Here is a 23,531-nt window from a genome sequence, read left to right on the forward strand (position 1 = left end):
AATGCTATCACTGCCCCTATAGCTCAGTGATGTACAAACAAGGTATGATCTCATTGACTTTGTTTGTATCCCATACAGAGTATAACCTTTGTAAAGCAGCCAAACTAAGGTGGTGTTCTTTTTGTGTTTCAATTTTGTGTTTTAAGTTTTGAATTCATTTTGAGTTTTGTGTTTTAAGTGTCTGTTTTGAAATTTTTGAAAACGCGTTCTTTTTGTTATTCTGAAAAACTGTTTCTTAAAATAAAAAACTAGAAAACGCGTTTACTTTGAAATTTTGAGAAAATTTATTTTAGAATATTTTATTTAATAAATTTGATTCAAAGTTATAAATATTTATTAATAAATTATAAATTTAATTCAAAAAATTTAAAATATAACATAATAATCAAACCATATATAATATATTAAAATTATAAATTATATTAAAATTATAAATTATATTTAAAATTATGATCTAACCATAACTGATAGTCTGTTTTGAAATTATAAATTATTTTTGACATTAATTTTGAGATTTAAATTACTCATAACATAAATATTAAAAATAATAATAAATCATAAAATAACAAAATGTTGATTTATTCAAAATTTTTAAAATATAATTAAAAAGAAAAATTAAAATAAAAAACTGAGAGTGGAGAAAGGGCGAGGGCGGATGAAGAAAGAAGGAAGAAATGGAAGGGCAGGAGGTGATGGCGGCAAGCGATGGTGGATCTGGGCACGACGGGTGGCAGTGATGGCGGCGTGTATGGCGGATCTGGAAGAGGAACAGCGCAGGTGAACGGCGAGGCGCGGCGGATCTGGAAGGGATAACGGCATAGGCGAACGACTTGCAGCGGCAACGTAGGTGAACGACATAGGTGGCGGTGGCAGGCGCTACGATGGCCGACAAGGAAGAGATGGAGTCTGGAAGGGAAGAGGCGGTGACGGAGAAGATGGTTGGGGCAGTCGCAGTGTTTTGGCCGAGGCTTGAGGGAGAGAGAGAGAGAGAACAAGATTGGAGGGTTGCTAGGGGGGGGGGGGGCGACCGTTTTCCGTGTTTTTGTGTTTTTGGTGTGTTTTCACTGAAAACACCCAAAACAACAAAATGTTATTTTGGGTTTCCTTTACAAATTTTTTCCTTATTTTTGAAAATGCGTTTTTGAAAATAACAAAGAGAACACGTTTTTAATGTTTTGAAAAACTGAAAACTCAAAACGGGTTGAAAACAGTAAAGAGAACAGGCCCTAAGCTTTTGGTGATTGTTTTAGTCCATATAGAGCCTTCTTTAATCTGCACACCACATTTTCCTTGGTCTTTGTCCCAAATCCTGGTGGCACTCCATGTAAATCTCTTCCTCTAGGTCACTATGTAAGAAAGTATTCTTGACATCAAACTGTTGCAGTGGCCAGCCTAAATTAGCAGCTAAGGACAATAACACCCTTACTATATTTAGCTTTGCAACTGGAGCAAAAGTATCCAGATAGTCTACCTCATAAGTCTATGTATATTCTTTAGCCACCAACCTTATTTTGTACCTATCTAAGTCAGCTGTACTTTACAGTGAATACCCACTTCCATCCTACCAGATGTTTCCCTTTTGGTAAACTGACCTATTCCCAAGTTTGATTTTTCTCCAGGGCTGCTATCTCTACCTCCAAGGTATTCTTTCAATTCTCATCACCTTTTGCTTTAGAAAAGGTCTTGGGAATAGGAATTGTGTTTAGTGAGAATGACTTTATGTCTAGGAGACAATTTTGAATAGGTCATGAACAAATATAGTGGATGTTTTATACAAATCCTTGTTCCCTTTCTAAGGGTAATAGGAAGGTCAAGGTCACAAGTATGAGGTAGATCATGATCACTCAAATCAAATTCAGCATCAGGTATAATAGATGATGTTTCAGGTTTAGTAGGATGTCACAGCCCTAGGATTTGGCTAGGGTTGTGATAGGAATTTAGAGGGATTTAGGAAAGAGAAAACAGAAAAGGAGGGAGATATAGAATTGAAACAGAGAGAAATGGGGAGGAAAGAGAAGAAGAACTGAGAGAGAGAATTAAGAGAGAATAGAGTTTGAAATTCATTCTTCAATTCAAGCATGCCAACAAACTCCTAACAACAGCCTTATATAGGTGTTATATAGGCGTCATTGCCTTCTAACAGCCTAACCACTTGCCAACAATATATCCTAACAGTTATTATAAAGCTATTACAAGATTACCCCCTTTATTATATTCCTATTACAATATTGACCCTCCTATACTCCTAGGTACATAACAATTCCCCCCGCCTTAAAATGTTTCTTGTCCCCAAGAAACTTATTATCATTGAGCTGCTCTTTCTTCATCCCATTCCTACCTTCATTTTCTGTTTTATCTCTTTTTCCCTCTTTCTCCTTCTAGGCTTCTTCTTCTTTGTTCTTAGGATTCCAAGAATCGTCACCGGCATAACTTGGACCAGCACTTCAATAGGGGCAACCAGATTGACCTCAATGGCTTCAGATTCAAATCTAAGTGCTTGAATAGTAGACTGAAGCTCATTGTTGTCTATGTTTCTTATGAATAGAGTTCGAGATGGTTGTTTCCCATGAGGATGTTCTTCATAAATCAAACTAATAGATCCTCTAGAATGACAATAAGGGAAGCTATCTTTTCCCAAGTCCAATTCTCCAATATTGCCAAAAAAATCCAAATTTTTAGTATCATCTCCAACCTTGGATTGGGGCACATAGTCAACCCCATCAGTCACCCTCGACAATAAGTCATCACCATTAGGGGAAGGTTTTCCAATAGTTTGTGCCTCAATTCCCTCAAGGGAGTCAAAAGGTTCCTCTTCCTCATAGTGAGATGTTGTAGCACCAATAGGATGGCTACTTAGATCAGAAAGTTTAAAGAACTTCACTATCTGGGATTCCACTGACCTCGGTTTCTCTAGGGCCGATGAAGCAATTGAGTTTCTATATTTCGTTCCTATTCTTCCATCCATTTTCACACCAAGCTTCTAACAAGATAAGGAAGGAGGTCCAACAGAGTCATGATAACCAGGCTTTGATGCCTCAATGCTGTAATTCCTATCATTGTATTGAGGTTTCACCACAATTAAACCATCTGCCCCTGTCAGTAATTCTACCATATCTTCGCCTCGTTCATAGGAATTTTTCTGAAGCTCACTCTCAACATTTTTCTCCTCCACACCAGCAACATCTTCTTTTAGCTTACTGGGATTCACTCTTGCTGAATGGTTGTCGGAATCCATCCTCGTCTGGTTAGAATTTTCAGAATGATCATCTGCCACATTCCTTTTTGGTTTGTCAAAGAATTTTGCTAGAAACTTGTAGTTGTACTCCTCCTTCGGCTGCTCTATGTTAAGGAAATCCTCTTTGTTAAAACTCCCATGATAATCCTCAAAGTATTTGGCGGGAAAACTGTAATGATACTCCTTAGATAGTATCATTGCAAACTCTTGCAACTTTTCACATATCATTTGGCCGAATTCTTTTCTCGATTCATGTACCACACTTCTTGTTCCTTTGTCCAATTGGCTGATCCCCATCTCCAACTTCTTTTCCCATGCATAAGGCTTCTGGCCAAACTTCCCCTGATGACTATCTCCAGCTAAACATGCAACATCCTTCTGTTGCAAGTTAGGCTCCCATGGTCTCATGCAGGCTTTGCTCGTCATGGTAGAAATTTCATGAATTGGACAAGCCACAGGCCAAGAAATCGAAGTGTTGTCCATCCTAAATCCCCACACTTCAAGAAATCGAAGTGTTGTCCATCCTAAATCCCCACACTTCCCTTTTGTAATTGCCTCACCCAATCACCTTTAAAATTGATCCAATAAGTGGCAAATTGCAGCCACTGTTATGCTTCAAGGTAAGTCTATTGTAGCAGCGGAAGAAATCGCACACTTATAGCGATTTGATCGGCCTTCTAGAGTTCCCTAGATCTCCATCCGAAGTGTGAGTCAATCGCTACAGTGGTCACCTTCACAATCGAGATCGCCAAAGTCACGAAACTGATCTAGATTGCCTGCTGATCCTGGTTTCCGTAATCGCCTTCAAATTCCGAGAGTCAAGCTCTTTGCATCGGAATCAACTGGCCAAGCCGTTTTCCAATTCCAAGCCTCAAACATCAGCCGACCTCACCTCCTTGTGCATTGGATTCATTTCCCCTTGTGCGTCGGAATCAATTCTGAGATTCCATTGGGGATCTCCTGGTTGCTTCTTTGTCTTGAACGCCCAATTCACCGGAATGACTGTAATTGCACCAGAAGAAGAAATTGAAGGCTAAGGTTCTGCTCCAAGAGTCGCCCCTGCCTCGTCTTCTCGTTTGCGCACTCTGATTATTGCCTCACCTCCTTTCGCTGGAAATCACTGCTCCAAGAATCGAACAACCTTCCAGATAGATGGAATTCTGCCAGATCGTCGAAGTTTCCCCACTGGAATCGTCTGGGCTGCTCGCCTTCCTTGAGCTATTGTGATGCAACCAATGAAATTTTGCAGAATTAAGAATTCGATGGTTGCAGTAGCTTACGACTTGGCTTCCAAATCTGCTTAAGTTGCTTCGCCCATCCACTTCGAACAAACTTACTGCGATTCGCGGCTGAGCGTCAACCTTTTGCTCGTTCCAAGGAAAGTCGAACAACTCTTCCAGATCACAAGTCGTGATCGCTTGTACCTCAGCTTCCCAACCGGTCCCTACAACTTGACCGATTCCGTGACGCTCGCAAGTTGAACTGGATGTGAACAATAGGGCCTGCACTTTCTTCGATCGGTTCCGTTACCGTTCGTCAAAGTCCAAGTTCAATTCCAATTAACTGGATCAGCGACGGAAATTATCTCCATGTTCGATCGAAGTTAATTTGGCTCGCTGAAATTCGCTCAAGGTTCTACTTCGATAGCGCCTTCTAGTTGGCACCAACCGTTACCAGAATTCCGACACTGAGCCTGCTACTATAAACAGCCTACCACAGTTGCGATCAACCAGCTTTAGGACTTCCGATTCTGTTGGATTCACCGGACCACTTGGATCGTCTCAAGTCCCGCTGCCTCAATTGCGTAACTCCTTGAGAATCGGTCAGATGTTACTTCGCTCCTAGATCGCCAACAATCGCGGCCTATAGTGTCAGAATTTCTTCATTGAAATTAATTTCAGTAGCCTTAAAATCCAATCGGAACCAAAGCCAGGGATTGTCGGAATTATTAGAGCTGAATTCGCCTTCCAATCCCGATGATCAACCTCCGTCGAACAACGGACGTCAATCCGTCAAAAAATTAATCAACTGAAAATTAATCAACCGAAGAAGCCGCCGAGGAACGGTGGCTCTAATACCAATTGTCATAGCCCTAGGGTTTGGCTAGGGTTGTGATAGGAATCTGGAGGGATTTAGGAAAGAGAAAACAGAAAAGGAGGGAGATATAGAACTGAAACAGAGAGAAATGGGGAGGAAAGAGAAGAAGAACCGAGAGAGAGAATTAAGAGAGAATAGAGTTTGAAATTCATTCTTCAATTCAAGCATGCCAACAAACTCCTAACAACAATCTTATATAGGCGTCATTGCCTTCTAACAGCCTAACCACTTGCTAACAATATATCCTAACAGTTATTATAAACCTATAACAAGATTACCCCTTTTATTATATTCCTATTACAGCATTGATCCTCTTATACTCCTAGGTACATGACATAGGAGAAATACCTGGAGAAATGTCAATAGCAAGAGAAATGCTAGTAGCAGGAGGTGGATCAGATGTTGTAACTTGCATAGGTGGAGGAACCTATGCTTTTCTCCTTGAGTAGACCTATAGTGGACGGGAAGTAAGTGGTAGAGTCTTTCCTTGTATCATGCCTGATGAGTCCTTGGAGGCGGTAGAAGGGAGAGAGGAAGAAGGTAGGTCAAGAAGGAATAAATCCTTATTCTTATCCTCTAGTACTACAATCTTCCCCTGAGGATAAGGCCGAGCAAAGTAGGGTTTGTCCTCGACAAAGGTAGCATCAATTGAAATAAAAAACCTCTTGGTAGGAGGATGATAACATTTATAGCCTTTTTAAGTGGAGGAATACCTAATAAACACACACTTGAGGGCATGAGGATCCAATTTGCCTGTATTAGGAGTATGGATAAGGGCAAAAGTGAGATAATCGAACACTTTGGGTGTTAGATAGTTAGATGCATTGAATTCAAGAAAGGCTTTTGGGAGAAGTTGAATTGGACTTCGGGAATCAAGACTCCTAGAGGGTAGTCAATTAATGAGAAATGTGGCTGTTAAGGTTGCTTCTTCTCAATATTGTTTTGGAACATTATTGTGGAAGAGAAGAGCCCTGGTAATAGCCAAAATATGGCCATTCTCACAGCCACTCCATTTTGCTGAGGGGTATGAATACAAGAAGATTCATGGAGTATGTCACTTTGTTGAAAGAAAACAGATAATGACTGATCGAAGTAGTCTTTAGCATTGTTAGACCTAAACCTTTTTGTCTCAACCCCAAATTGTGTTTTAATCATATTGTAAAACATTGGAAAAACAATGCTCACTTCAGATTTAGTCTTTAGTAGATACAACCAAACAACCCGAGTGCAATCATCAACAAAGGAAATGAACCAACGTGCCCTGAGATGTTAGGAATAGTAGAAGGACCCCATACATCACTATGAATTAATGTAAATGGAAGGCTACTTCTTTTAATAGAAAGGGAAAATGAGACTCTTGTGTTTTGCGAATTCGCACACATCATAGTGGAATTCCCTAACATCTAGACATTTGAATAAGAGAGGAAACAACAATTTAAGAACCATAAAAGAGGGATGACCAAGACAGAAGTGATTAAGCCACAACTTATCTTTATTGGACCGAGCCAGGAATGATACAGAGAAAACTCTCCTCTTATAAGCCTGCTCACTTAGTTCTTCAAGGTAGTAAAGTCTAGCCCTTTCCCTAACACGCCCAATCATCTTCATCGTGTCCTGTTCCTCAAATTCATAGAAAGTTGGATAGAAAATGACACAACACTTAGCATCTAAGGTAAGTTTTTAAATGGAGACAAGGTTTGTAAAGAGTTTAGGGACATTAAAAACATTCTTGAGGGTGAGATGTTTGTTTATAAGAACATCCCCTTGGCCAACTACAATGGTTAATGATCCATCAGTCATAGTTATTTTTCTGGAACTAGAACATGGTGTATAAGAGATGAATCGATGTGAGGAACATGTTATATGGTTTGTGGCTCCAGAGTTGAGAATCCAAGTATTAGGAAGAGATATATCTGAAGAATGAAAGGTAAGAGAAAAAGAAGAGATACCTATGAGGGATAGAGAGTAGGTACCTATCTCAGTTTTCTTTTCTAATGATCCCAACACACTCCTCAGCTTTTAAATCTCTTCCCGGTTGAGTTCCATTGCATCTATCTGATCTGGAACTTTCCTTCCAGTTGGCTGATGGCCACTGGCCACAAAGATTAGTCCTTGGCCCTTTGGTTGTCCTCCCTTAGGTGGCTTAGCATGGAGTTTCCAGCACTTCTCTATGGTATGCCGGGACTTCTTACAATAGGTGCACCACAACGACTCCTTGTTGGTCATCTTGTATGAGTCTAACACCTTCTTTTCCTCTCTAGACCTCTTACTCTGATTAGAAACCTTCAAGGTTATGAGGGTTGAGTTATCTTTAGGAGAACTATCAAGCATTACTCCTCTTCGTCCTTCCTTTGCACACATAATGGAGATTGCCTCATTTAGAGCGGACAAGTCCTCCTTATTGAGGATTTGTACTCTCATTGCATCTACTCCATGTTTAAGCCTACAAGAAAGTCATTAGTTCTTTCTTTTTCAACAAACCTCTTTGGTATGGCTGCATCTTCACTGCACTTCATCTGAATGCATTGGTAGTGGTCTAACTCTTGCCATAGGGTCTGCAATAGATTTGCATACTCGATGATGAATCGAGAGCCTTGCTTGGTGGCTGCTACTTTGGTCTTGATCTCATAGATTTGAGTAGCATCATGCACTTTGGAGTAGTTGAGCCTCACAGTGTCCCAAATCTCCTTGGCAGTCTTTAGAAACATAACTGTGTCACTAATCTTTGGCATTATGGAGTTCAAAAGCCAAGACATGACTAAAGAGTCCCTTTCATCCCAGGCTGCGTACATAAGATCACTCTCCTTTGGCCCAGTTTCAAGTAGGTGACTTAACTTCCCTTTACCCTTAAAAAACGTTTGGATCAACTAAACCCACTTCAAATAATTCCTTCCATTCAACCTAAGGCCGCTTGGATGTTTTGTAGCTCTCCTCTTGAGATTACTCCATTACTTCCAGCAAAAGGGACCTTTGTTGTGTGAATCAGCTGAATCCGTCATGGTGTTGTGGGATTTTGGTGGCTATGTAAGAAGATTGAATATCAATGAAGGCCATGACAATTGGGAATCACAAAGACCGGTGATCAACTTCCTATGGCTCTAATACCATATCAAAAAGTGGCAAAAAAGATATTTGATCTTATTCCCCTTGAAGGTTCGATTGTACATATATACAAGATGTTCTACCACAATATGCAGATTCCAAATCTAGATTAGGTAGTTTCCTAATCTAGATTTGGAAATATATACAATTTAGGATACAACCGAAACATATAAAAGAGATAATCTTCTAGAAGATGTAGCACATAAATATAGAAAGCAAGATCAAGCATATCAAGTCCAAAAATATGGACAAGGTATCTTGGGTAGTTTCTAACATAATGAATTATGACAATTTTGTACTAACCCGAATATTCTCCTTCACAGAATCATTGTTTGGATCCAATTGCAAGGCTGCAGAGTAAAACCTCAAATTAACTGCCATTTTGATTAAAGCCTATATATCTCCAGATATTCGCAGCTATAGCTGCCCCATTCATATTGTTAAGCTACTAAGGAAAAATGAAGCTGTGAGCATGTTTCAATGCATAAGAAATAATAATAATAATATAACAATAAAAACCAACTATACAATGCATTTCTGTCGGCTCATTTTCAAATTTCTATACTGCTGCTACCTGGTAGCTTTTTTTTTTTTTTTTTTGATCAAAAGGTAAATGTATAAAGATCAAAAGAACTGTACAAGTACACTGGGCATACCCAGGCAAACAATCAGTGACCCATAGAGAGGGTAGCTTTCTTTTGATTATATGTTATCCATACACCGTGACAAAAAAAACATTTCATTAGTTTTAAAAATTGACAAGATAAAATGCACTCTGGACAGCGGTCCAGATCACAGGGCTTCTATTTGTTTAATAAAATAATAAGCACGCACAGTAAGTTTCATCATCCGTCTTATGCAGTTGTTAAATTAAAAGATATCTCAAAGATATACATCTTATATATGTAGAAGACATTGTCCATAACATGCCATTTAGCATGCTCATGGACAAACACCAAAATAGGAGGAACAAAGACTAGATATGTGTTAAATTTTGATATACTTGTAAATAGTTAATTACACTATGCACCATCTGGATATCTATATAAGGGCTTATCCAGGAAAAATATAAAAAGCATACAACTGCAAAAAGTGAAATTTGAAGGCACACAAATACTCCTCTATACTAGATTGTACCTTGCCTATTACATAGTTATTTCATTCAATCTGTCGGCTCATTTTCAAATTTCTATTACATCACCAAGAGTTAATCACACTGAATGGGATCAGCTGCATAGATTGTACCTCATCACGAATCTCTATCCATGGCCACATCTTCTACGAAGCAATTATATCATGTCATACCTAAGAGTCTCTCTCCAAATCTTCTTTGTTCTTCTGCTACCTTTTCTATCACATACTTATTTCATTCCATCTGCTCTCCCCATAGGTGCATCAGTAGTCCCCTTCTCAAATGTCCAAACCATCTTAAATGCATCTTGTGCATCTTATCTTTAATAATCACTATTTCAACCTACTATAAATAACCTCATTTTTTATTTTGTCTTCTCTAGTATAATGCTCAACCCATTTACGCTCCTATGTTGCAGATTTGGTGCTTAATTACCTAATGTCTTTGTGCTATACAATAGAGTTGCTGATGCAGAACAATAAAAAGATTGGAGAAGATCAAAAAGGAGTAGAAGCTTTAGAAGAAAGAAGAAGAAGAAGAAGCAAAGCTGAGAGAGAGAGAGAGAGAAATCAAGGAGAATCAATATTATTCAAATAATCAGAAGCTGAATTTCAAACTACATCATGGCCTTGTTTATACGTAAACTCTAAAGACAAAAAGATAAACCTACCTAAAAGATAACCATCTAAAATCTAATCAACATATGATTCTAATCCCTAAATGAAATATCTCTATCATCTAAACAACTATGATAAATCAAATCAAAACATGATAAATAAACCCCTATCATTATCCCTATCAGTTGGTTTCATAGTTATCCAATAAGACTTCCTTTTAATGATAAAGATATTTTACAATTGCATAAAATGCTTGAATCACTTCTCTAATAAAACAATCTAGCCTATATAATCTTTTTTTCTTTTTGAAATATTGATCTGAGACATCCAACCTGATCTTTTCTTAGAATAACTCATTCAAATTTCACCATATTATCCACATTTCTATTTTTATAAGCTTACATTCCATATAATCGATTTTCAGCTTGTTCAACTTTGAATCATTTGGATTCAAAATTCCATCTCATAACTCGAGCTTAGTATTTCTTTTGTCTTATCCACCAAAACCATGTAATCTATAAATAACATACATCAAGACACATGGTTAGTGAGTTCATCCATTACTAGAGCAAAGAGATAAGGCTCAATATAGAACTTTAATATAATTAAATTGCAATTGAGAAAGCTTATCTATCTCCGCCACAAATCCTAACACAAGTTTCTATACGATACGTGCCTTTAATAACATGTATATAAACAACCTGAATTCCCATCTTCTTTAGTAAAACTCTTCACAGACTTCTCTAAGAAATCAATGTAACCCTTTTTTATAAAAATATCATATGTAAATTTTTTGTTTACCTCCAAATGCCTTAGCCCCTCAGTAAGTAAATAGCTTCCGTTATTGACTTGCTAGGAAAGAAATCAATTCAAAAGCTTAATTTCTTAACAATCACCCTTTCCCAAAATTTCATATTATGGCTCATTAGCTTGATCATCCTCCATAATTTTCATGCCATTAAACATCTCTTTTCTAGTTATAAATGGGTACAAGAGTGCTCATCCTTCAGTCATTAGACATTGCCTTGGATTTAAGGATCACATTGAATAGTTTGCTTAGCCATAAAATACTTTCTTCTTTCATGTATTTTCATGCTTCTATCAAGATATTACCTAGTCTAACCACTTTACCATTCTTATTTTTATCATAACTTCACTTATTTTGAACAAATATATCTATAAAACAAGTAATTCCTATCTTTTACAGAATTACTAGGATGCCCTAATGTAATATTTGATTCTCTACATCACATGAACAAAATATTATGAGCAATACAAAGAAATTTTTGCTTTGTCCAATTCCCTTCTGTACTGTAGCAATTGGCCTTAAGAGCTAATGTTTATTTTGTATTAAAAAAAAAAAAGCTGGTCAATTTTTTATCACGTCAATTAGCTACTCATGGAAATGATATTGGTCAGATAAGGAGTATAGTATCACTGAGATTTTCTCTCAACCATTTTAGATCTGCCATATGCGCATATTGAACAAGACATAAAATTAGATATAACAAGAATGATGGACAGGCTAATGCAAAAAATACTTTCATGCATACAACTGAAAAAAAGAAGGATACAGTTTTATCTATTTCCAGTTAAAAGCAACATCCAGCATTTCAGTTTATTGTCTGATATTTAAGTAATATATGAATTTATTCAGGACCAACCTTTCATGAATCCTTTGTTGATGGCATCCCTGTAGTTCCCTTGTGCATAATAAACAAAGCCCAGACGACTGTAGGCCTTGCTGTAATTAGGGTTAATTTCAATGGATTTAAGACAGTCTCTGATTGCTTCTTCATATTGGTTGATCTGGGTATAAGCAGCTGCCCTGATATTTATAGATTATATTGTATCACTGAAGTTAAATGGGAAACAAAAAGGATGAAATTTGCAGCAATCAAGCTAACAGAGTCAATTATCCATTTTTACAAAATGTGAAAGAATAAAGGTTGTGCGAAGGTTGATGCATTTAAAGGAGTGGATATTGGCTCTAATTCACAGATGTGCAAACAGACTGGCTATTAAAGTTTAAGTTGAGAGACACAACTTAAAATTAAGTTGTGCAAACAGACTGGCTATTAAAGTTAAGAAGGTTAGAAGCAGTAAAATTCCCTTGCAACTTGATTTCTTGCAGGATGGATTTACTTCAAATCAACCTATAGCCCTGCAAAAACCTAATTTATGTCCAATCTAAGCTATACCATTTCAAAAAGATAAATTCAAACCTGTTCATTTCATATTGATCAATCAAAGGTCTAGATGCCCACCTAAATATTCACACACATATGGAGGAGCTTATGCATCCATATTTATTATGTTTTTCCACTTATGTATACAAGGATTATCTTAAGTACTATTTGACGAATGCAACTGCAGTTCATCCTACAATGGTTGCACAGCTATCATAATAAAGTTAAAAAGAAAACTGCACTACTGGGTAAGCTCATGAACTGAAGACTAGTCTGACTTGGGCAGGACCAGCTCAAGCTTGAGGTGAAGCTTGCTCAGGTTGGGCACAGATAGGATGCCAGAGAACAGAACCTGCTGAATTGTATCCAAATGCAATGTACTCCACATTCAGACTGTTGTTCAATTTCCAATCTTTTCTTTTTGCAGTAGCATTGTACTAAAGAAAAGGCTGTAAAATACTTCTATGACCATATTTTCACTCCCCATATACACAAGTGAATACTCAATAATTTGTGCAAGTTCCACTAGCAGATGGCTATCTGTTTAAAAAGCATAAGCATATGGCATAGTGTACACTCTAAAAACCGAGAGTGATCATCTAAAATTTAACATTTATACTATCTCAAAACTATTATCTCAAATTTACATGAACAAGCCATACGTAAAGGCTTCATAAAACTTTTAAAACAGCCAGAACTTTTTACAACTATTCCTACCTAATAGAGTAATTTTATAACACTTAAATCCTACCATATTAATCTACCAAAACTGAAAAAGTCATAACAAAAGTAAAATATATTGAGATAAAGTAAAAAAAAAAAAAAAAGTCCTAATCCTCTAGATTTCATAAATAAAATCTTAAAATATAACTAAAATGATAACATTTCAAACTAAATAGAGCTCTTATCTCTATCATTCTCCCTGGCTGAATAGAACTCTCCTCAGAAGAGTCAAACCAATGCTATAACTTGAACTATCTAAGACTGATCTTCTCTGCAAAAGTTGACATAGTGAATTTTTGATACTGTAGTGGTAACTCAAAAACCAATATCAAGCCCTTTAAGAATTTCAGTGTATTCTCAAAAAAATTTAATTTTCTGCAGCTCCCCCCCCCCCCCCCCCCCCCCCTCCACTTTCAGATTTGTTCTCACTTTTCCTGCCTTCTGTTGCTGGAACTTTTGGGCTGAATTGCATCTGAACTGATTTGGCTTTCGGGACTGATTAAGAGGTCAAGGGTTGTTGCTGAAATTTTCCAAGTTAGCTGTCATTGACAGCTGCAAAATATAGTGGCTAAAAGCTGTACAACTGTGATTTGAAGAGGATCTGAAGGATAGATAAAGTTAGTCTGATACAAAATTTGAATGGAACTGAGGGAGAAGTAGAAGAAGAGGGAAAGGAGAAAAAGATGAGAGGAAGTAGGACTAGAAATCAGAGGGGAGAGAAAACAAAGAGAAACTGAGTGTGATCTTCCAAATACTTAATCTTTATTTATTCTCAAACTAATATCTCCCCTTACATGAATAATCCATATTTAAACACTTGACAAAACTTCTAAAAGACTGAAACACCTAAAACTCTTCTAAAATTATTTGGGCTAAGATAACTATGAATGGGTTGCTTTAGTTGAATTGTGAATGGTCAACTAGAAGGTGAGCCCCACTAAATACTGTTTCACTAGACTTAGGACACTTATGTATAGCCGATAAGGAAGTGAGTTGGGGGAGACTTGTGACCTTTTTAGTAGGGTCACAATGACAACATCCAGATGGACAATCGTCACAGGTTCTAGTTGGAGAATTGTGCAGTCGTAGACCTCTTTGAGAGTTGTCTCCTGTGGAGAGATGTAGTTCTATTCATCCTGTACAAAGGAAGATTAGCAGCAGTTCTGTTAAGTGTAGTTATAGTTTACTTAAGTTTGTTAGTGTTGAAAAAACTCGAGATTTGACAGTAAAGAACAACCCACACGAATAACCTACCAGCTCATTCAAATATCTGGCAGATTTACTCGATTAGGTTGATTGAATATAGAAAATTCTGCAGCAGCTCCTTGATTCCAATTTCCTATTGCAGAAATATTCATTGTACAGATAATGTTTTCTTTTCTGTTAGTTTCCTTTTGTACAGTTTCCTTAGAAGCTTGTTGACTTTATAGTTAATTTCCTTATAGAGGTTCTGGGATTAACCTTAAAATCCATTTGCAAAGTTATTCTGAAATGAGAAAGTGAGAATCAGAAATTTCCCACATGATATCAGAGCGAGGTTCCATTAACCCCTATAGAACCCTAGCCATTATCTCTCTCCTTCTCTTCTCCGTTTTTTCTGTCCTATTCTCTGGTTTCTATTCTCCATAGCCATGTTAGAAATAGGCTCCAATTCTACTACCTGTCCCCAACCGGATCATCGAAGCTCCACCTGCACCAGCTGGGAAAATTTCTGAAACCCACTCTATGCAGATCACAACCATTCAGCTTAATGGAGATAATTTCTTATGTTGGTCCCAATTCATTAGGATGCACATCAAAGGGTAAGGCAAAATCAATTACCAGACGTGACATTAAGGAACCGAACTCAAAGGACAGCACGTGTGCAGTTTGGGACGCTGAAAATTCCATGATTATGACTTGACAGGTCAACTCCATGGAAGAAGAAATTCAAGCCAATTATCTGTGCTACTCAACAGCAAAAGAACTCTGGGATAATGTGACCCAGATGTACTCTGATCTAGTCAATCAATCCCAGGTATATGAATTCTCTTTAAAACTTGGTGAGATTACTCAGGGTGGGGATAGTGTCACTGAGTATTTTCATTCTTTGAAGACAAGATCTTGATCTTTTTAATGATTATGAATGGAAGTCGGATGAGGACTGCAAATATTATAAAAAGATGGTAGATCCTAATTGTATTTTCAAATTCCTTGCTCGATTAAATGCTGAGTTTGAAGAAGTTAGGGGGAGGATTATTAGGAGAACACCTCTTCCCACTATCAATGAGGTGTTTGCAGAAGTTCACAGGGAAGAAAGCCGTCAACATGTTGTGTTGGGTAAGAAAACAAGCGCAGGTGATACGGTGGACCATTCAGCCTTTATTGGATCAGAGGCAAATGTCAGTTAGAAAAACATCCCAAATCAAAGTTAGGATGGTGATAGGCATTGGGTATGGTGTGATTTTTGTAACAAACCACACCATACAAATGAAACTTGCTGGAAATTGCATGGAAAACCGCCAACTAGGAAGAACAACAAGCCATGTGACAGGGCCTATCGTGAATCCCCCTCAGCAAATGAAGCCACAGAAACCTGTTTCAGTAAAGAGCAGGTGGATCAGCTTCTGCAATTGCCGAAGAACAGTTCAGTATTGGGTATTCCTAGTGGAGCTTTGGCACATACAGGTAGTAATCCCATTGCTCTATCTAGTTTTACTAAATCTGCTCCTTGGATCATCGATTCAAGAGAATCTGATCACATGACAAGTATTTCTCATTCATTTAGTACTCACACTCCTTGTTTGGGTCATGAAAAAATTCGAATAGCAGATGGTAGTTTCTCACCTATTGCCGGCAAAGGCCTAATCAAGATCTCTAAAAACATTGAACTCAAATATGTCCTTCATGTTCCTCAAATCTCCTCTCTATTAGCAAACTATCACAATATTCAAATTGTCATGTCATCTTTTATGATTCTCATTGTATTTTTTAGGACTGAAAATCGAGGAGGATGATAGGTAGTGTTAGGATGGTGGATAGATTGTACTACTTTTGAGGAGTATTTCCTTAATGCTAAAAAATCTCGAGGCCTTAGTAGTGTTTGTTCAAATCCTATTAGTAATGAAATTATGCTATGGCATCTTAGACTTGGACATCTTAGTTTTTCCTATCTTAGGCATGTGTTTCCTAATTTGTTTCGAGAAGTGAACTACTCAAAGTTTCAATGTGAAAGTTGCCATTTCTCTAAGATCATTGTGCAAGTTTTTTGTCAAAACCTTATCGTGCATCAAAGCCATTTTATTTAATACATAATGATGTTTGGGGTCCTTCGCGAGTGAATACCTTGTTGTGGAAAAAATAGTTTGTCACATTTATTGATGATCATACAAGACTGTGTTGGGTGTATTTGATGCAAAAAAAATCTTAAGTGGAAAAATTGTTCAAAGATTTTTACCACATGGTTCAAACACAATTTCAAACAAAAATCTGCATTCTATGTTCTGACAATGGCATTGAATATTTTAAAGAGTATTTGGAAGTATTTTTGAAAGAAAAAGGTATCATCCGGTGTCTTCCTATCATGACACCCCTCAACAAAATGGCATTGCTAAAAGAAAAAACAAATGCTTGAAATAGCACGAGCTACCATGTTTCTATGCATATTCCACAATATCTTTGGGGAGAAACCATTTTGATTGCATAGTTTAGGCCAGCAAGGATTTGTACTCTCAACAAGGATTTGTACTCTCAGTACATCAAACTCCATGTTTAGGCTAGCAAGAAAGTCATAAGTTCTTTCCTTTTCAACAAACCTCTTTTGTATAGTTGCATCTTCATTGCACTTTATCTGAATGCATTGGTAGTGGTCTAACTCCTGCCATAAGGTCTGCAATAGATTTGCATACTCAGTGATGGACCGAGAGCCTTGTTTGGTGACTGCTACTTTGGTCTTGATCTCATAAATCTGGGCAACATCATGCACTTTGGAGTAGGTAAGCTTCACAGTGTCCCAAATCTCCTTGGTTGTCTTTAGGAACATGACTATGTTACTGATCTTTAGCATCATGGAATTCCAAAACCAGGACATGACTAAAGAATCCACTTCATCCTAGAACACATACATAAGGTCCCTCTCCTTTGGCCCGGTTCCAAGTAGGTGACTTAGCTTTCCTTTACCGTTCAAAAATGCTTGGATCAATTGAGACCACTTCAAGTAATTCCTTCCATTCAACCTGTAGGCTGCTTGAATGTTTTATAGCTCTCCTCCTGATATTACACCATTACTTCCAGCAAATGGGAAGTCTGTCGTACTACTGGACTCAAATAAATTTGTTATGGTGTTGTGGGATGTTGATAGCTATGTAAGAAGATTGAATATCAATGAAGGCCATGCCAATCGAAAATCACAAAGACTGGTGATCAATGTTCTAAGGCTCTGATACCATGTCAAAAATGGCTGAAAAGATATTCCATCTTATTCCCCCTTGAAGGGTTCCAATGAATATATATACAAGATACAATACACAACTTCCAAATCTAGATTAGATAGTTTTCTAATCTAGATTTGGAAATATATACAATTTAGGATACAACCAAAAACAAACATAATCTTCTAAAAGATGTATCACACAACTATAGAAAGCAATATCAATTAAGCATACCAAGTCCAAGAATATGGACAAGATATCTCGTGTAGTTTCTAACATCTCTCATCACTAGGTCTCTTGTCACTCAAGACACTCTCTCATCACCAAGTCTCTCGTCACTCAGGAGACTCTCTTGTCATCAGGTCGCATGACAGAGGGTCACTTGCTACCTCCTTGACACACTCTCCCACGCTAAAAATTCATTGTTGTATCTTGGCAATAATAGCTCTGGTACTAATTTGTTAGGACCCTAGCCCTAACTTGTGATTTTCTTGAAGATATAATAGCAAGAATAAGAGAAATAGAAAGAATTGAGGAGAGATTAGACAGAGTAGGGGGGGGGGGGGGGGGGGGGAAGTCAAGAGAGATGAGGGGAAATTAGACAGAAAGTAAGGGGGAAACAGAGAGGAAATCCGAGAAAGTAAGGGAGAATTGCAGAGAAGAAAAAATACTTTAATTCATAACATAATGATACCCAACCATGTGGTTATAGCTTTATATATAAGCTATCAACAACAGTTACCACTCCTCCACTACAGGTAACTGCTCATAAATTACTCCATAACTAACAATAATATGAGAACACAGCCAATTACTAACTCTTCTGCAAAATAATACAATCTGTAAAAATTAAAAATAAAAATACCAGCTAAGTCGTAACACAAACATATTGAAATTGATGTTCATTTTGTTAGAGAAAAAGTTGAAAATGGTGAGGTAGAGATCAGATATATTCCTACACAATATCAAACAGCTGATATTCTCACCAAAAGTCTGCCTATAGACATGTTTTTCTTTTTATGTAATAGACTTTGCCTAACATTGTCTCCTAACTGTGTTGTTCAAGATAAACTACAGTGGACTTCTAAGAAGGATGATTCAAGAATAATACTCTAGTGCACTCAACAGAAGAATCTCAGATCTGCACAAGTTCCGGAGTCTAATTTGAGGGGGAGTGTTGAAAGTAGTGCTTCTATTCATCCTGTACAAAAGAATACTAACTGCAATTCTGTTAAGTGTAGTTATAGTTTACCTAAGTTTGTTAGTTAGGACTTGTTCACTTGTCTTTGTACAACTATCAAGGTTAGTTGTATCTCTAACAGAATCAATTGAGTTCAAAGTCTATAAATACTCAACTGCTCTTTTGTTTCTAATGTGACAATGTCAAGAATCATTTTCAACAAATTTAGTTTCAGTTCTCTCTTTTCAGTTTCTTTCTTTTTCTTCATAGAAGCTCTCATCCATCTCCCACTCTTTTTGGTTTGGCATTGGAAAAGAAGCAACTGTTGAGGGGAGCAGTGTTGCATTTCGAGATGGATTTAATGATAGTTTTCTTTAGCCTTCATGGCATGTTCTGTCTTGTTACGGGGAGCAGTTTCACTTTTGAAGCCCAAGGAGGACAGGGGTCTTTTCCATTACTTGTTCTACGAGTTAGTTGGTCAACAAGAACCTTAAGATTCACTTGGCTTTGGAGAGTAGAGGATGCCCCTATGGTGGTCCTTTCTTTGTTTTGCCTACTTCTCTTGGGGCCTTTGCTGAGAACAATCTGAGGAGGCAGGTATTGTTGGTCTGGTGCTACATGAACAAGAGAAGTCAGGACACAATTGATCACCATTTTCCTCACTAAAAGGTGGTTCAGGAGGCACGAGGCCTTTTCTTTTCCATTCTGGGGTCCACAGGATTTTTTCAGATATGGTGTAGGGTTTTCTTTATTCCTGGAGCATGAACATCTCCTTCCTGTTCCTTTGTGTGTGATATGGTCCACCCACAATAGTAGGCTTTCGAGGGCTTGGAATTTTCTCTAGCTATTTTGAAGGGAAACATTTTCATTTCCTTTTTCTGTGGGCAAGAGTGGATTGCTCCTTATCTTTTGGTTCTTTGCTTAGTGATTTCGTTGAGTTACTTGGGACTGTTGATATATAGGTTTGTCCATGGCTGCATGGTGTCCAATCCTTTTTGTACAAGGTGCACTCCCTAAAGGAGGCTTTCTTCTTTAGTTCTGTTTATAGGGTTATTTATAAGAAAAAAGAAGAAATTACATTCTAACCCTACAGATCTATTATTTGGCTGTGAATAGGCACTTATTCTTGTCACTCATGTTTGCACAATTAACCAGCATGTTTAAGAACTAGAGCAAACTGCCGCATTCTGAAACAAAAAATCATAAATTCACCATGATATATGAGTAATTCACCTGTTGCAATAGTAAACAGCATTTTCTTCAGATAATGCAATGGCAAGAGTATACAGTTCAATTGCATCAGGGTAGAGCTTTGACTGCATGGCCCTGTTACCTAGAGACAAAATCATATAACATAAGATAAACAGCATGAACCGAAAGGAACACAAATTTGCAGGAAATGCAGTCACATAATGAAGCATCAGTCGCAAACAAAAGCATGCTTCTGAGCATGAGTAGACCTTAAAGGAAATGAATTGGTAATACAAAATTGAGAATAATGGACTATGCTACAGGGTGACACTGCTTTTTAATTTACAAAAATATACACTATTAGACCACAAAAAGATAGGAAGGTATATTAAAGTACTAGAAATTACCGCCACAGGCACAAAAGTGAATAATCAAAAAGTACCTTGTGACTTGAAGATCTCAGACAGATTTTTCCAATCAAGTGTCTGGCATCCAGATTTTTTCAACTCCTGCATCAAAGATGTTTTCCAGCTTATCAAGAGATGTATGTGGACAAATAAAATAGAAAAAATTCGAACATTTTATGAACAATAAACATTCACAAACAAGTCAATCATTAGCCAGGTTCAAGTAAAGGGAACATGTAGCTTTTCTGATTTTCTGGTATCTGTTTAATGTAGCATACAAAGAGAGCAGATTAAATATCCCGAGTGAACAAAAATAAAAGAGTAAGGTTAGACATGATTACAGGGACCTCCCTCCCCTTCTCTCCTCCTCTGGCAACACACCAGCAGCAGTGGTGGTGCTTCTCTTCTCTCTTTCCCTCTCCATCCCTCCCTCCCTCCCCTCTCTGTGGCATCAAAGAACCATGCTAGGTTCCTCAATTTGAAGAACCAGCCTCCATCTCTCCCTCCCTCCGGCACATTGGGTTCCAAACCCCTCTCTCTTTCTCTCTGCCTCTCTCTTCCCATCTCTGGAGCCCCAACAATTGCTAGCCATTGCTGTGGTTCCCCCATTGATTTGATGGCTACCGGTGGCATTTTTTTTTAAATGCTAAAGTGATAGAGAGAAGAGAGGAAAATATAAGTGTAAAATAGTCATTTTAATTTGATGTTAACCTCAGGGGAGGTCTCTGTAATTTCTCAAACTAGAGGGGAGATCCCTGTAATTATGTCAAACCTCAGGTGTGGTTACTGTAATTTACCCAAGATAAAAAGCAACTAACCTATGGTGAACTGTAACTCTGATTCAAATTCAGTCTGTTGTTAGAGACAGCACTACTAAAGATAAAATGAGGGAATTACTGATATGGTTTGGCATCTACACGAAAGACTATTAATGCTTGGGATAAGGAAACAGAAAATATCTATATTGAGGGTAACGGTAGGGGGCAAGGGAGGCCAATATTAACTTGAATTGAGTTAGTAAAGAAAGAAATAATAGGTTGCTGTATAGAAGGATCAAAAGTTCTTATGTTTGTATTGTTTTGGTTGGCTAGAAAATGCAAACATTTCTAAAACACTCAAGAAACAAAAATGAACAACAGCAACAAGCCTTAATCCGATTACGGGAGGTTGGCTATATAGATTCTTAACTTCCTACTCATCTCTATCCATGGTCATTATCTTTATTAAGGGCATTATACCCCATGTGATGCCTAAAAGTTTCTCATCAAGTTTCTTTGGTCTCCATCATAAATTTATTCCATTTTATACTCTCTTCACAGTTGCTTCTATTGGCGTTCGTCTGACATGTCTATTGGTCTATTAGTTTTCTAGAAACACAAAAGAATTTAACCAAAAATAAGAAATATACAGAAGGGTTGGGAACAAAAGACTAAAAGCTTGTACATGTTTATATGAACTTAATATTAAATAACCGAATATGTTTCATGTCTCATGTCACCACATATTTGTGTGGAAGTGCATTCCACAAACTAGGAAATAATACCAAAAGGAATAACATGTCAAATCTATACTAAGTTCCTACTAAGGCAAGCCCCACCCAAGAATGTGAAACATACCAAATTAAAGCTAGCATTACCTAGTGGACACCAGAAAGAGAGAAAAGAGAGGGGCAGGGGAAGACTCCAAACATCACAAGCAACTGAACAAGGTAGAAACAAATTTTAACCCGATTCCCATCCTCGCCAAAAATGACACCAATCAGTCACACAAAGAGCTCCTCTCCTCAAATTATCCAAAGTAAGATGTCATGGGAATGATTGAAATAAGGGGGGCTCAATTGTAATTAGCGATTGTTAGTTGATTGTAGAATAAAGCGGGAATGTTGGTTAGTTAGTTAGGCAAGTTGATTTCAAACTTTTGTAAATGAGGCAAGTGGCCTTTGGCGCCTAAGGGGTGTGGGAGCAGTATATATAGCTCCAATGCCACCCTCCCAAATCATCCAAAGAATTATCAATACATTCATTCTCTCTCTCCCGCCAATTCTCTCTCTCTCATTTCTCTCTCCCTCTGGTTCTTTCTAAATATCTCTAAATTCCTCTCGGGTTAAGAGGAATTATCACCTGTCAGAATCGGAATCTGACATAAGAATGGTATTAAAAGAGGCAGTCCACAGAAAAAGGCCACGCTAGAAGCTAATGGTTGTTTCTCTTAGCATTATGATGCATCACTACCAGAGATAACAGGATCACCAGAAGCTAATGCTATCAAAATCACAAAATTCTTGATTATCCTATTTCCTGATTGTTGGATGATAAGGCAGAACAGACCTTGTTTTGGCCAAAGGAAATCCTCTCTTCTCTTTAAAAAGATATAACTGTTTTTCTTGTTCATCCTACATACAATTTTTCTCTCACTTTCACAGTTCACTTGTAAATTGTTTGACTCAATTGACAGTAGGCAACATATTGCTTTAACTAAAGAGTTCTCAAGAGTGATAATCTTGAGATTAGCAACCAGAGTTGAAATGTTTTAAGACTCAGATTAAAACATTTAAAACTGATTCAGTTTCTTATATGCAGATTTTCCAATTCTTCAGCTCTTTTTTTTTTTTTTTTTGAATGGAAACATCAACAATTTCCATTTTTTTGTAACATTTTTCAGTTCAGCAGTTGTTTGGGCACATTCTCTATAGGGTCAGCAACACTCTAAAAAGACATAATACAAAAACCACCCAAGCCTTAATCCCAATAGGCGGGGTCAGCTACATGAATCCTAACTTCACAACGATCTCTATCTACAGCTATATCTTTTGTAAGGGCATTATATTCAAACATTTTTAGCATACATCTTAAAAGTTTAAGACATAATGTGGCCGTAATATCTTTAGCATTCCCATTCTGGGAAAAAATTGTCTTAAATCTTGATCTTGTGGCTTTCCTTTAGCACAGCCTTAAAAGCTTAAAAATAGATCACTAACATTTTAGAGTGGCCAGAATGGTAGACCTCATATTACTTCCTAATCTTAATAGTCCAAACAGGACATAACTTTTACTTCTCAAAAAAATCTTTAGATTTTTTATTTTATACAAGATAAGTATCAGTTAAGATTTGGGGGTGTATGCAAAGGAAAAGTATTGTTTGCACACTACATGCATAGAATTGAACCAACAAACACAAAATGAGACTTTTGGACAGAAGGCAGTGAACATCTGGAAAGGAATAATTAAGAACCAATAACATTTTAGAATG

At 37.4% G+C, this 23,531-nt stretch overlaps 1 protein-coding gene across 2 annotated transcripts in view; it reads right to left on the reverse strand.

Annotated features, from left to right (window-relative positions):
• The window catches only part of LOC127808810 (uncharacterized), an 84,392-nt gene that overhangs the window by 2,903 nt on the left and 57,958 nt on the right, over positions 1–23,531 (reverse strand). For both annotated transcript variants that reach the window (XM_052347448.1, XM_052347447.1), the window contains exons 5-8: positions 20,318–20,384; positions 19,918–20,017; positions 11,848–12,011; positions 8,738–8,784 (exon numbers count right to left, since the gene is read on the reverse strand). In XM_052347448.1, the coding sequence (XP_052203408.1) occupies positions 8,738–8,784; positions 11,848–12,011; positions 19,918–20,017; positions 20,318–20,384 (378 nt within the window). The remainder of the gene's footprint in view (positions 1–8,737; positions 8,785–11,847; positions 12,012–19,917; positions 20,018–20,317; positions 20,385–23,531) is intronic.

The sequence above is a fragment of the Diospyros lotus genome, chromosome 8 (genome assembly GCF_014633365.1).
Source record: "Diospyros lotus cultivar Yz01 chromosome 8, ASM1463336v1, whole genome shotgun sequence".
Taxonomy (NCBI): Eukaryota; Viridiplantae; Streptophyta; class Magnoliopsida; order Ericales; family Ebenaceae; genus Diospyros; species Diospyros lotus.